Source organism: Hippocampus zosterae, chromosome 3 (genome assembly GCF_025434085.1).
Source record: "Hippocampus zosterae strain Florida chromosome 3, ASM2543408v3, whole genome shotgun sequence".
Classification (NCBI taxonomy): Eukaryota; Metazoa; Chordata; class Actinopteri; order Syngnathiformes; family Syngnathidae; genus Hippocampus; species Hippocampus zosterae.
Genome location: NC_067453.1, coordinates 11,880,683 through 11,896,354, shown reverse-complemented (window position 1 = coordinate 11,896,354; position 15,672 = coordinate 11,880,683). Strand labels below are relative to the sequence as shown.

General features: G+C 40.9%; 1 protein-coding gene across 1 annotated transcript; it reads right to left on the bottom strand.

Annotated features, from left to right (window-relative positions):
- Positions 1-2,440: 2,440 nt before the first annotated feature.
- LOC127598137 (homeodomain-interacting protein kinase 2-like) lies at positions 2,441-14,124 on the bottom strand. Its single transcript, XM_052061749.1, has 5 exons — positions 13,220-14,124; positions 12,290-12,613; positions 11,550-11,797; positions 11,319-11,473; positions 2,441-8,504 (listed from the first exon to the last, which is right to left on the bottom strand). The coding sequence occupies exons 1-5, from the start codon at positions 13,363-13,365 to the stop codon at positions 8,040-8,042; spliced, it is 1,338 nt and encodes a 445-aa protein (XP_051917709.1). The 5' UTR covers positions 13,366-14,124; the 3' UTR covers positions 2,441-8,039.
- Between the last annotated feature and the right edge of the window lie 1,548 nt (positions 14,125-15,672).

The window sequence follows — 15,672 nt, the reverse complement described above, 5'->3', positions numbered from 1 at the left end:
TTAGCCCCGCCTTCTAATTGGTCTGATTCGTCTATTGGCCTTTCCATACTGGCTTTTATTGGCTGAGTAACCCGTTTGTCAAATGTTTTTTTCAATTTAGGTTGGCCATTTTTGACAAGCGTCTGCGGCTTCCACGGCAACCTCGTCTACAGCATTCATTCATTCATCTTCCTAACAATGATGCGCAAAAACACACACGGCCGTACAGAGACGACAGTCAACGAAATTTGTCTTTTTTTCTATAGGGTCACATAATTATGTGTGCATATATTTACCAATAAACGTCTTATATTAGCAGTTACATGGTTCGATTGAACGAACCTGAGGCTTGAAATGTAGCCATTGGGGGAGGGGGGGGGACTTCGGTGATTTAAAATCTATGATTTATTCATCAGCTAAACGACGTCACCATGTCAATAAATTAAAAAAAGATTACAAGCCAGTGACCTACCTGACGTATGCATGCGCATCTTCCTGGCGCACGTATCCATCTAGCGGTAGAATCAGGGGAGTGCATGATGGAGGTTGACAGTCTACTCACTCTACTGTACTCATCCTTCTCTTTTTCAACACACTGCTTATCCTGTTCAGGGTCGCGGGATGCTGAAGCTCACGGAACTGAACCCACACTGCCTGCGCTGAAGCCAAACTCATGTAGCTTGTGAGTGGGTCAAGAAACAATTAATTACACTTGTGACAGTGACTGTGTTCTCATGTCACAGTTGTAATCGAGGACAAGAGAGCTATATAATATGCATTTTCCTCACCTTGAACAAAGATGAAAAGAGACTGTAAAATAAGTTGGAAAAAAAATCTGAATGATTTAAAAGTTACACGCACGCACACACACACACACACACACACACACACACACACACACACACACGACATGCGGGATATTAGACTTTTGAGTATACATATACTCATATATATATATATATATATATATATATATATATATACACACACACACACACACACACACACACACACACACACACACACACACACACACATCCATCCATCCATCCATACAACAAACTTTTGAACCAACACTCTAAAGGAATTAAACATTTATTCATTCATTCATTCATCTTCCGAACCACTTCATCCTTACTAGGGTCGTGGGGGTGCTGGAGCCTATCCCAGCTGACTTCGGGCAGTAGGCGGGGGACACGCTGAATCGGTTGACAGCCAATCGCAGGGCACACAGAGACGAACAACCACGCACCCCCACACTCACACCTAGGGACAATTTTGAGTGTTCAATCAGCCTGCCATGCATGTTTTTGGAATGTGGGAGGAAACCGGAGTACCCGGAGAAAACCCACCCAGGCCCGGTGAGAACATGCAAATTCCACACAGGGAGGCTGGAGCTGGAATCGTACCCGGGACCTCTGCACTGTGAAGTCGATGCGCTTACTCTTGGACTACCAGCCCCCCCCCCCCTCTCTCTCATATATATATATATATATATATATATATATATATATGTATATGTATATGTATATATATATATATATATATATATATATATATATATATATATATATATATATATATATATATATATATATATATATATATATATATGTATATATGTGTGTGTGTGCGTGTGTGTGTGTGTATATATATATATATACATATATATATATACATATTTTTTAATTATCTCCTGGACTCCTGTTATTGATAATGCATTAGGACAGACTGAGGTTTGACATAGGACCAAAATAGAAGAAAGAAAAAAAAACGGAGTAGAAGGAATAACAATGAGGGCACAGCAACGGTAAGACTAGTAAGCATTACATGGGAGATGCATTTTGGATCCTGTGCAGCGAAGCAAATCAGATACAAAGGGATGTCACAGGACAGGGGTGTATGGTGGGGAGTCTTAATACAGTGCCAATTACTCCTGTGCAGCATTTAAGTGCAAATGAGATGCATTCTTGGATGAAATCAACAAATGGACAGTGCAAAGCAGAGGTCCCTTACGCCAGTCCTGTGACGTGTGCAATGAGAGATCATCAGGTCTGGACTGACTAATTTGTAACAAAGTTCATATTATTTAATAATTACCAATATATCTTTTTTAATCTTATCTATGCAAGCGACATTTAGCGACAGGGAGAATAATGAAATGCTTTTTCAGATGTGAAACAGAACAACAAACCTGGATATTCACCCAGGTTACATACAATAGAACAAGTCAGAATCTCTCGTTTAGATTAGCTTTGTGTTCATTTCAACAATCCCAGATTTTCCTCTGAAAATTCGGAGTAAAATCTTTCGGATTTATATTGTCTTTTTAAATTTATTTATACTTGATGGTGTGCCTTGAAATCACGCTGTTCATCCAAGGTGGACCCAGACAAGAGGATACTACCCACACGAGTCCCATGGTGGCAGCTATAAGTATAAAGCACATGCAACAAACTCATGTGACTTAACAGTTTATTGTAAATCCAGGACAAAGTGTGATTACATTTCTACACATATACAATATGCATATGTGAGCATACAAAATGTCATTAATAACTCAATTCACCTCGAGACCGAAAAAATGATCAAAAACAATAGTGAATAGCAAGCTATGTTACCAGATTGTGCGCCCCCTCTATCCTACTGTTAGTAAAGAGGACAATATTCAAATAACTAGTCTTCTATTCGACCAACCTGCTTCTTGGCTAGCATGATCCAGTCAATTCATGACAAGACAATTATAGTTTCCAATAAGCCTAATAGAAATCCACTCCATTTTTCTACAACGAAAATGATTAACACAAGCACACAATGTCATAATAGGAACACAAGCGCTGAGTAGCAAGTTAAGGTGTTTAAATGAATCCTTCTTATTGTCATTATATTCCTTTGAACACTCGATAAAGCCAATAAAGTATCCATCCTAATAACATACTTAGAACAGGTTAGAGGGCAGGGCATTCACGAGAACACGACATCAACAGGTAATAATAATAATAATAATAGTAATAATGAAAAATAAAGAGACAGCATATCCCAATAAACAAAAAACAATAAAAAGAGAAGTGTACAAGGAAAATTGCAGCACACATGAGCTTCCAAACAGAATTATTTCATTGACCGGACAAAAAGTAGTCTGATGCTTTCAGAAAATAAACTAATAATGTGACAATATTGTTGTTTAAGTACCTTATGAAGAATTGTGTGACTCTGCTCTCGAGGTGTGTCATCATTTTCTCATATAACGCCCAAAAAGTGGGAAATTTCACTTTGCCGGTTTTACTTTTACCTTTGCCTGGGAAGGGGAGTGGGGGGGGGGGGGGGGCAATTGTAGGCTTGACATGGTTTTACAATTATATTATTGTCGAGAATTTTAAAATCTGAATTACAGATTACAACCAACCCATACAACACACAATTTAACAAATAAAGGGGACTCTTCTGACTGTTCCCATGAATTTGAATAGGAATATAATACTTATACATTGGAATTGGTTTTAATTTCTTTTGGTAATTTCACACACTGTAATCATGTGACAAAAAATACCTGCATTGGCACTTAAAATTGCTGAATTTCCAGCTTTTGTCAATTTTACTGATGAAATGAGATGTGTTACACAATGGAGTATGCCATCCCCCTGGAATGTTTCTCAGTTTTTCGCCAATCCTTAAAATGTGTGTTAAAATGACCTTTAAATCAATATTTTTGACAGATGACATGGGAGTAGGACAAGGTTAGAACCCCCCCCCCCCCCAAAAAAAAAACTACCTTCTACAAGTGTTTCTAATTTAAATGACACTTAAAAGCTTTGGAGGTATGGTTGGTTATTTTGAAGACATTATTATCAAATCAAGACTATGCTCACCTCAACAATATAAAACATTTGCACTCTACTGAAGCACATTTTGGTAATCATAAGGTCACTCAATCTAAGTTGATGTTCACATTTCTGACCCTCACTTCCTTTTTTAATAATACACAAAACATTGGTTATGTGAAACAAAATGATCAACAACAGCGTCATACACCAAGTTATTTTCCACAATGGCTTAGCTGGCTATAGAACTTGAGAAAATATAGAAATATAGAAGTGATATTTTACATATCTCACAAATGCACACTTGCTGGAGATTGGGTGTATAATTATTGCAAAATGGACACATAAAAGCTTTTTCAGATGTCAAATGTGACACATCCATGTTGTGCACGTACTCATGCTTTTAAAGGTAATGGCCATTTTTGTAGCTAATTGATTAACCCCATTGTACTCCATGGTATGGTGTGTATAAAAATTTGCGATAAATGGCAAATTTGGAGGTTAAATTATGAACTTCATTTTAATATTGGGTGGGGCATAGGGCATGAGTAAGGGGAATACGTTAAAAAACCAAAACAAAAAATCTACAACTCTGATTATGTTCTGTGAAATTATGGCTACACTCATGTATCATGTGTATCATTGAGTATGTGAGGGTGGTGTCAGGCGAGTTGAAATGTCCATAAAAGCACTTGTAAAGCATTTCAACATGAAATTAACGCTTTTGCAAGACTGAGTGAGTGTCTTGCAGTGGCTGTGCTTGCACATTGTCAATGTGATCTCTTTGGTGGGAGAGGCAAATGTCTGAACAGTGGAAACTCGAGAGGTGAGATGATGATGGTAGTGGTGGTTGTGGTGGAGGTGGTGGGGTTTGGAGAAGGGCAGCAGTCTAGCAGAACAAATGCTAAATTTGCAAGCAGTGGAATGTTTCAGTAGTCTGTCTCATAACAATTTCAGTGGATCTCCCTTTTGCCCGTGTGCTCAGGCCTAGATGGCCATAAGTAGATATTCTAAAAGAAACCAACAGAGAATAACATAATATATTAACAAATGGATAACCAGCATGCTGGAACCAACGGGGTCTGAGGAGAATGTTGACGAAGCAAGTCCGAGGATGAAAAAAAAAAGCATTTCTTTGAACAATGGTTTACTTTTGACCCAAACAGTGGCCCTCAAATGACAAACATCCCATATACTGGAGGGTCCCATTAGATTATTGACACAATTTCCCACTCTTTCACTGAATATACTAAATATACGGGTACTAGAAATGAGCAAAACACACATTCTGATCCACCATCAAGAAGAATTATTGCAACAATCTCTAATCAAAATAAACACACGTACAGCCATGTTAAGAAAAAAGCTTCAAACATCGTTAAATAAATTGAAAAAAAAATCACTTATAATGCAAGTACTGTGGCGTGAAGGAAAAGAAAAGGAAAGCTTTCACTAAACCACCAGGAGTTCTCATGTGGCCACTGGGGACTTGATGTATCGTCAGCTATGACAAATATAAGTTAAATAAAGCAGAAAATACAAGCGACAGCCCTATGGATTCTCGATGTGTTTATCCCATTCGGCTTGATGGTGAACCTGCTTTGAACTAAGCTTGTTTCGACTTTAACCTTCCAGGTGCATGCCACCCTTTTCTTGTCACGAAACAGTTCTTTGATCTCGCTGGAAAACGTAACTGACAGTAGTAAAAGGACCCATCTAGCTTTAAACGTGAGTACCGTAATCGAGTGAAGGCTCCTACCAACTACTCGGCCTCAGTGTTTCTATCAACCTGCTCAGTGCCAACTTGTTATCATTGTACAGTTCCAAAGATAGAGTCGCCCTCACTCTATCCAAACAGAAACAGTGCTTTATAGCTAGCGACTCTCGCCCCCACCCCAACCCTTCGCTCGTGTCTATGCAGTACCCTTCCATACTTCATCTTTTGGCTGCAGCTGAGACTAGTTTATCTCTCGCCCTGCAAAATCCCGCCTCACAACCATGGCACAATCACTTTCTGTCAGGCCCCTCTCGGGCTAGCTTTAAAAACGCAGAGCGACCTCTCGCGTCTTAACTCTGACCTATTAAGCGAAGAGAAGAATGAGAAGAATCATTATGAATACTCCTGTGTGAATTAAAAGAAGAATTAAGCACATTTTAGGTGCCACATGAGATCACGTTTACATGAAGGCATACAAAACCATGAAGTAGACTACTAATCCCTTGCAGTGATTCATTTTGGAAAAAATATTATACATATTGCTGCACACAAACACAACAAACTATATTTTGCCACAACAATGGCACACTGAATGGAAGTCTTTTGGCTGGAAATACAAGAAAAGAAAAAAAGACTAAAAACTGCTGTGATGAAAATTGTAGAAACAAAACAAAACAAAAAATAAAATAGATTATTTTAAAAAAACACTCAAAACCCTGACAATGGTTCCTAAAAGATTAATTATGAAAATTTATCCAGGGTAAAAACAAGAAAAACACAAGAGCATATCAATGCATGAAATTTAGAGTTCATCCGAATGATTATATCCTCGGTAATGTAAGAACGTACCAAGATTCCGAGGAATGGTGCAAAAGATGCGGTTCCTCAGAATTGTTCAGAATAATTTGGGATATACAAAAATCCCTGCAAATGGAGACTATTCCTAATTAATAACAATGTTCTTATGCAACTGCCTTGTGTCATTTCCAGCTAAAAGATACACACTCAACAAAATTTTTATTTTTTTTTTCACGCAAAATTTGGCCAGGCGGCAGGGCTTGGAGGAACTAATAGAATAAATATATCAACTTGTTTTTTTCCAGTTTCAATGAACTACTTCGCAGAGATGTTTGATTATACACAACCAACTAAATTCTTTTGAGAACACGCTGTTACATCTACACCACATACATTATTTGCATTTTAATTCAGAGAGATGCTGGAAGAAGAAAGAGCATGAATATCAATGACTTTGGTAAGTACCCTGGCAAGTTATCTCATGCACACATAATAAAAGAGCTGAGCTCCATCAACCCGATGACATGAAACCTCCTCATCTTAGGTATGCTGTCTTTAAGGACCACGCAGACGCAGTGGGAGCAAAGCCTACACCTGGAAGAGAGCTACTGTGTCCCATCGACAAGCCTTTCAAAGCAGGACAACACAACTCTTTGCTTTTGTGTTGCGTGGCTTACCAAGTGGAGTAAACGGTGTTGTTACATCTGTAAGGCACTACGAGGGAACAAAACTTAAAGGAGGTTGACTACACACATGGCTGACAGGAGCACAAACACACACGCACACACGCGCACACACACATACACACACAATCACATTGTACATGCCTATGTTATAATGTTAACCAGTTTGTGCAATCACATTATAAAAGAGGAACAAATTAATCTATAGGTTTGAGGAAAGAGTGTTTCTTGAAAGTTCTTGAAACAAATGGGTGCAGACTGCTACATTCTATGAATGGGGCCCAGCTAAGACACCTCTAGCTAAAACTGAAGTTTTGAGAAACACAAAAGAAATCGACCTATAAATACATTAGAAAAGTTTGTTGTCTTCTGTTGGTTATATTTCCAGAAGCCTCCGGCTTGGGGAGGTGGAGTGGAGTAAGTCGCCTCTCTTTTCTCTCAACACCAAAAGTGTGGAAATATTAAGACAGTTCAAGGCCATCAATATATATATCTAGATATATCTATTTTTTTTTTATCTTTGAAGAGCAGCAGGTTTCCGTATTTCACCTTCTCCCAATTATCTTGGGATTACAAACTTCCAGTCTGTAACCCCTGTTCAGCAGTCCCTTCCCACAGTTAAGATGGGCAAATAAAAGAGAAAAAAACCCAAATGTGAAATCCTCAACTGTCCCAAAACATTTAAAACCTCCCTGTAACACTAACGATACACTATTTTCCACATAAAATAAAGCAAACAGAAATCAAAGAAAAGCTAAGCTGGCCCTTTTCAGAGAAAAAAAATCAAAAGAAATCACCTTGAAATGGGAACACTCTAATCTAACTCCTGTCTTTCCCTCAGAGAACGACTGTCAATCTTTTTTTTTTCCCTTCTTTTGCTCCGTCATATCTTCAAGTCATATGGGGCAATTGGATGAGGATTGCAAAGTCCTCTGTCTCTGTTCACAAGTGGGGCTGAGGGTATATGGAGAGTGTTGATGGGACGAAGGGTGGTTGGTGTGTGGAAGCAGCAGTGCCAGGTGAGCCTCTCCAGTGTCTTCTCTAGAGGTAAGGGTACTGGGTGACCTTCGTGGGGCTCAGTGGGTATCCAGTGTAGACGGTGGAGGCAGGCGACGCGCTGATGTAGGCCTGCTGGGCAAACTGGGCCTGGTACTGACTGTGGTGCAGGTTGGGCGAGGGCAGTACGCGGTGGCCCATGCTGACTGGAACCTGGTGGACAATGCTTGGTGGGTAGCTCGCATGCTGGACTGTGTGGCGAGCCGAGCCCTGTGACGCCACCAGGTGAGCCACTGTGCCGCTGGAGCCCAGAGCGGCGGGTGCCGTATAGGTGTAGAGGTGAGGCTGGCTGGAGAGGTGCGTGGCAGCCAAGTGGGGGTGCATGTTGCCTGTGTGGGAGGGGCTATTGTGATGGAAGGAGTATGGGGCCTGAGTGGCAATGGTGGGAGCAATGTAGGCCTGCTGGCGGCGATGACCTCCATTTCGGTCTGCTACCATGTGCTGCTGGGCCTGGAGGAAAGAGTGAAAGATGACACGGTTGCATTTATTTTCAGCTTTCAACTCAAAATCTTTGTGCTTTGCAGTTAGAACATCTTCGAGTCATGTTGTGGTATCATACATTTGATCCACCTGGTATGTAAGGTTTGGTATTATTATCCCCCCCCCCCCCCCCCCCCCCCCGCACCCCCTGGCCTCGGTCTACTACAATTCTCCCCTCCTAGGATGTTTTGTCGGTACTAGTGTCACAATAAGGTTGGGGTTGTTTAAGATCTACAGCCGAAACGTGTTTTTCATACAAAACTAATCTCTGTAATTGCGACTTCACTTCTGTGTTTGTAGGGGTAGGTAGCAGACTATGGCTCATTCTGACATACAGGCTATGTTCTCGCGTTGGCACGTAGGTCCTCTTGTTGCACCCGCTAAAGTTCACTTTTAATCCATGAGTATTCTGCTGCTCATACATCTGACACACTCACGTACACATAGAATGAGTGCGCAAACACGAAAGTGGCGTGATTCATTGAATTCGGAGGCCTGGCTGTAAATCATCGAGCATAGAAATTCTCAAAGATTGGTAAATGTCATTGAAATCCATGAAAAAGATAAAGCGGCATTCAAATTTCACAATGCCTTATGTACAGTGGGAGATGTGGTGTGCAGTCCGCCAGTTGGGAAGACTCCACTAACACTAAAAGTTTGAAGGAGCAGATGATTTTTTTTTAAATTCTGTAAGAAACAAATCCAACAAAAGTATTGTTAACCAGAATACTATGTTAACAAACTAATCTGTTTGGAGAGCCATAAAAAAAATAATAAAAAAATAAGGTGTGCCTGTTCTACTACAGATCAGTGGTGCCCAAAATGCATCGCGCCGCTGATCGGTCGAGTCATTTTAATATCGCCACACAGTATTTTGACCCCCAGGAAAAAAAAAAAAAAAAAGATTGTGATACCAAAAACTCCAAAGGCTTTTCTTTGAAGGCTCGCCTCCGGCACCATGTGTTTGAAGCATAATTACTCCTTGCAGTTGTAGGTCAGCGGAAGTCAGCTGCCCCTGATATTCTCCCGAATAATTATCCTGGCTGACAGCACCTCTTTGATCAGCTCAGTCTGATATTTTTGTTCATTTTCTCTCCATATGTACATTCGATGGCTTTCTGGACAATGTGGTCGTGACATATGATGTAACTGAATCCAAACTGCGCGGCCCGGTAGTCCAGTGGTTAGCACGTCGCCTTCACAGTGCAGAGGTACCGGGTTCGATTCCAGCTGCGGCCTCCCCTGTGTGGAGTTTGCATGTTCTCCCCGGGCCTGCGTGGGCTTTCTCCGGGTGCTCCGGTTTCCTCCCACATTCCAAAAACATGCGTGGCAGGATGATTGAACACTCTAAATTGTCCCTAGGCGTGAGTGTGAGTGCGAATGGTTGTTCGTTTCTGTGTGCCCTGCGATTGGCTGGCAACCGATTCAGGGTGTCCCCCGCCTACTGCCCGAAGACAGCTGGGATAGGCTCCAGCACCCCCCGCGACCCAAGTGAGGATCAAGCGGCTCGGAATGAATGAATGAATCCAAACTTTAAGGGCAATATATTTTGTCACCTTCACGTGGTGTTTGAACGTACTATAGCTTCTGGAGCATGTCAGAAGAAAAGTGCTTAAGATAATCCTCTTTCATCTCCAGTATTACTGCTTCAAACAACAACGTGAATGGAGGAAAAGTGGTTCAGATGGCACGACTGTCTGTTTAATGTGTTGTGTTGTATTCTTTTGTCATTGTATGTTAAGTGTTCTTTTGATGGTGGCGCGGGCACCCGCAGTGGCTCCTCTTGTTGTCTGTTGTATATTTAAGAGGGAGGAAATTTCATATGTGCTGTATCCACATACAGCACATTTGACAATAAAGTTGTACTTGTTACTTGACAATGGGAGAATTCGCAGAAAGCCCGATTTGACATAAAACACCTACTTTTTAGAGATGTTTCAACCTGAGTTCATGTCTGGCACAAAAGTACCGGTACTTGAATGACAGAGTTAAATGTAGAGGAAAATCTGTACAGCCAGAAAAGTTCAGAGCTGCAGGCTTTTTCTGACTTGGGGATGTTACACTGCACATTGCACAGCGTTCGACCGTGGGGTAGGACGCAGGAAGGACAGTGGCTATACTCAAGCTAGCTGCAGTGGTCACAGGTTGCTAAGCGAGCGGACAGGATGTAGCCTGTCATTGAAATCCATTAAACTTTCACAATGTGAAAAGATCGTTAAGCACTTGGGAGAATATGGTCCTTGATTCCTGAAATTTGGATCACTTCATCGCCTCAGGAAAAGAGGACCCTATCATAAACTGCGCTGGTCCTCACTTTGCAGATCTCACAACTTCCACTCTGAGGGAAACACTCTTGACTCTGTGGCTTGTTGAAAAGCAACATTTGTCCAATTAATCCAGAACAGGGTTTCCAAAATGATGTGAATCTGGATACATTTTACTCTGCACTTTGACAGGTAGGTGCAGCACAATAGATACTGACACATGACCCATTTTGTGTATGAAACATGAAATTGGAAAACCTCAACTGCGAGGCAGATTTGTGAATCACAGACTACCAAAATGTCCTGCTGAGGCAGAAAGTAGTCTTGCCCAGACCCTGACTGATTTACCTGAATTCATGGTCATTAAAAAAAAAAAAAAGTATAACAGATGAGGCATCCTCCAATTGATTATACGAGTGTACTGTAGATACTATTTGTGCAATTGGTATCATAAAAGTTGTTCAGTGCAGATGTCAGACTTGTGCACGGCAGTGTCGTGTCGTTTGATGTGTCTTTATACCTGGCTGAGATTAAGAGGCTGCTGCTGGAGGGGGTGTGGCCCTGAGCGCTGCTGTCTATATGATGCAGTCATACCACCTGGGATATGAATGTTGCCCGAAACCATTCCATTAGAGAACTTGAACTTGTAAGCGGAATTCTGATGATTCACTGTATCTGCACAGAAGGAGGCGAAAGCTATTTCGAAATCTTTGGAGAGGCATGAGGCTGTGTTCGTGTGACTTGGCATTACCTGGCATCAAGCGTTCACACTCATTCACAACCTCGCTGGTTTGAGTTTTAAGAGGGGGGATGATGATTGTGCGTGGGTTGCCATTGTTATAGTTGTCCAGTATGGTGGTCTTTGTGTCGTAGTTGTTGTTGTTATTGGCGGTTCTAGACTCCACAGTGTAAGGGCTGTTGTTGCTGGAACAGTCAGTATCCGGTGAATCGTGGACGGTCACACAGCTGATCACATTCTTCCTTTGCTTCGACGATGCACTGGAAGGCATACAATTTGGCTACGGATTATACTGCTTGAATTGTATGTCCAAGTGATAAATACGGTGAATTGAAATACTACACGGTACGCACGGAAAATAAACTCTAAGCTCTTGTATCGGATCCCATCAGGTGTACTCCAAGTGTACATTATTGTTATTTCAATACATTAAACATTTCTGAATTATAAGAACAATAGCCAACTAGCTTAAACCCATGACATCAGGCTCGACCCATAAAAAAAAGAAAAAAATAGCAGCATTGTGTGCTCGAAGTCAAATCAGATTCATGTGGCAGTTGCGATAAATAGCTTTTTTGGGAATGTCCTCTAAGAATGCTACAATTTGGGGTATTTTATGATGCCTATAATCAAATAGGTACAATTGCACTCAACACACACAACTATGATCAATTTTCAAAAGCAGCACTTGTAGTAAGAAGGAAAATATAATTGTAGCAATTATTCAATTTCTTCCAAAAGACAGCACTGACCCATGATTATGTTTGCGGTCATCTTCCTCATCTGTGTCACTACTGATGGTGATGATGCTGACCGCAGGGCTGGGTGTGTCGGGGATGATGATGGTCTGTCTGGGAACGTGCTGCTGGTTTGGATAGTTGCGGGTGGTGCTGGAAGCCTGCTCGGCCTCAATAGTCCCCCAGGCCCCTCCCCCACAGCCCTGCGGTAGAGGGCAAATGGAGGCCGAGCTGCTCTGGAGCACAGCGCACCGTGGGGGCGTGTTCTCCTTCACCCTTTTGGAACGCTGTGGCGACAGCATTGCTTGAGTGGACGATACTTCATAGGCTGAAGTGTTCCTTTAAGATAGAAAGACAGACTGAGAAGTAAGCGTGAAAACAGAAGGCATCATAGGTTTAATTGTGACTACAGTCCTGTGCAAAGCTCTTAGACTATCGCTGGCTTTGTATGTATGTACAGGTGCATCTTAATAACTTAGCATGGAATTTGAAAAGTCACATCAAATAAGTTGTTGAACTCAGAGTGAAACTCCGATATGAAACGGAATCATTTAAGACACGGTAAAAGTACTTTTCAGCATGCCAATGTAAGCCAAATGTCTTTATTCCAAATCATTTTGATTGTTTCTTCTGCATTATTCATAATTCTCGGCATGGTGCATTTTAGGTTTTCGATGTACGGTAAACTGTCTTCGTTAAAACATCAAAATGAGATACATATAAATCATTGAATATTTAACTACGTCATGAATCTAAACCACTTTTTTTTCAAATTGAAATAAAATGTAATTTTCTATGAGAACAAAAAAGTGAAATAGAATGGAAAACTATAAATGCTTGCCACTTTTTAAAATTATATTTCATGATAGCATTTTTAATACAACCAATCTGTGATGCACAGCTGTGCGCTGTAGTTTGTCCGATGTAATTGTTGTTCACACACACCTGGCAGAATTCTGGTGCTGTTTGTTCTTTTTGGAAGAGGAGTTATTATTGGACGAGGGTTGCCTCATAACATGTGCCACTCCAACATTGAGCGTCTGGTTGGATGGGAGAGTGACGTGGCCAGCCAACAAGGCTGGCTGCTGCATGATGGGATTATAATGGCTGCCATGAGGGTGGGAATTCCTGTCGTAGAAAAAAGTTTTCAAACAACACTCTTAAAAGAAGAGCACAGACAAACATGTTTGGCTTGCAAAATCAGACCAGTACATGGAACTGAATTCCTTCCATAAAGACCACAGACAATACAAACAGACATTAAACACCCCCCCACAGAAAATAACACATGTACATTTTGCGGAACAAATTAAGACAAAGTAAAGTCAACTTTGTTTTTTTTAAAACCTCTCACCCCTGTGATATCTTGAAATCTTTAACATTTTCATATGGGTATGATTTTTAAAGTTTGACTTGAAGTGAATTTCAAGATCGCTCTCATATAAGTATAATTTTGCATGAAATGAATAAACGCAGAGATACCTGGTTAAATACTCCAAGTACTGTACTGTGGTATTTTCTCCCCCTCGTGAGCCAGCAGGTGTCAGTAGCAACTTTTTTTTTTTTTTTAAAGGAGACAAGATGATTCGAGGGAATAATACAGGTACGGCATCAAAAGGGAGGGCAGAGGAGCTGACACCAGCTGTGGAGCGAGAGCTCTGCAGAGGAAGTGCGACACTTTCCTGATAGTCTCTCTGTCGACAACAGAGAGGGGTGGTGGGGGTTGAAGCCAGGAAAAGAGGAGGTACGTTGGGAGTAACTGGGGGGTCGTCACAGATGGACTCTGTACAGACACTATAAAGCCAAATCCTGCTTCTTTCCCTGCTGATTGCTTTGTCGCTTCAGTCCATCCATTTGTCAAGGCATTTCACTGAGAGGCAAAGCGTCTCTTCACTTTCATCTCGCCCATCTCCCTGAGGTGAATCTGCTCTTATAACACACTAGCCTGCTTGTGATTCGATAAAGGACAGGCTGTCAAAGGAGTAACTGACTTCTCAGTCAATCATGTTCCGATATTCTTATATTACTTTTGGACGTTTAAAAGCCATAAACAAGATTGTCTTATTGTTCTGAACTGATGATGCCTTTCCGTTCCGAAAGTGACAATGTTTGTAATTACTTTTTTATGCTATTGAAAGTGAAAGTGTGTCAAAACCGTTGACAGCTTCTGTAGGTTCTCTTGCCAAGAGCATGTTTACGGAGGGCTACAGCTAGGGTTGCAAAAGGACAAACGTTTTCCGGGACGTTTCAGGTACATTATTGCCTAGAAGTTGTCTCTTGAGCATTGTGGAATTATTTTTTTTAAAACACACACACACACGCACACACACACACATACGTGTTTTGGTGCATTTTCAGGACGTCCGTTTGTTCACCCGACATATGGGTACATGCCTTTCCCGTGGTCCTACAGGCTCCAAAAAAATATGGTAACCATGAAAAAAAATCAGGAAGACAGCCATCTACTCAGATTTTGGCTAGGACGTAATTTTTTTTTGATTTATGACAAAACTACTACATATGAGGACATTGACAGGTTTTTGTGTATTATGGAGACAGTCACCTCAAACACACTACCATTTCATGTTTTTGTGAATTTTGAGCCCCCTGGATACACATCATTTTCAAGTATATATGACTTATGAAGACCCGCTAAGAGTAAAGTGTGTATTTTTAAATTGACTCATGTTACATACCAACAGTATATGTTAGGCACATGTGTCCAATTGTCATGCTCAGGCATGGGGAGAACTCTACAAAGGAAGGATGCCCAGATTCAAACATTCAAATATCAATTGCTGAACTGTGAGGCGAATGTGCCAAACAGTCGTTATACCCGTCATCCCTCAAATATTCACATTAATAATACAAGATAGTAAAATAAGCTGTGAAGAAGAAGAGACGGTTAAATATGTGGTCAGTCCACTTTCTTATTTTTTAATTGCTGACAATATGAAATTATGAACACAGAAAACATGCCACCTCCTCTCCATGACACAAAGCACTGCAATAGATGAGGGTTGTTTGAACTGAAGAAGATTATGTCAAAATGTGAATACTGCGATGAAGAATTTTTAATGAATCTGGCCATATATTGTGCCATGTGTGTAGCAACTTCTTTAGCTACCGTTAGACAAAAGCAACTTTTCAAAAAGTATTGAAATTCTTGAAATAGGATGAATTCAAATGTTTTAGGGTTTTTCCAAAATATCACCTCAAACCTAATAAGCCTATCTTTTGTGAGAAGTTTGTATATCGTACGTACGTTTATATACAGCAGGAGTGTCCAAGGTCGGTCCTCAAGGGCCGCTGTCTTTTTGTTTTCCAGCTCTCCCAGGATGTTCTAATGCTGCATCAGAGCTGACTGATGAACTGATCATCTGAAACAGGTGTGATGC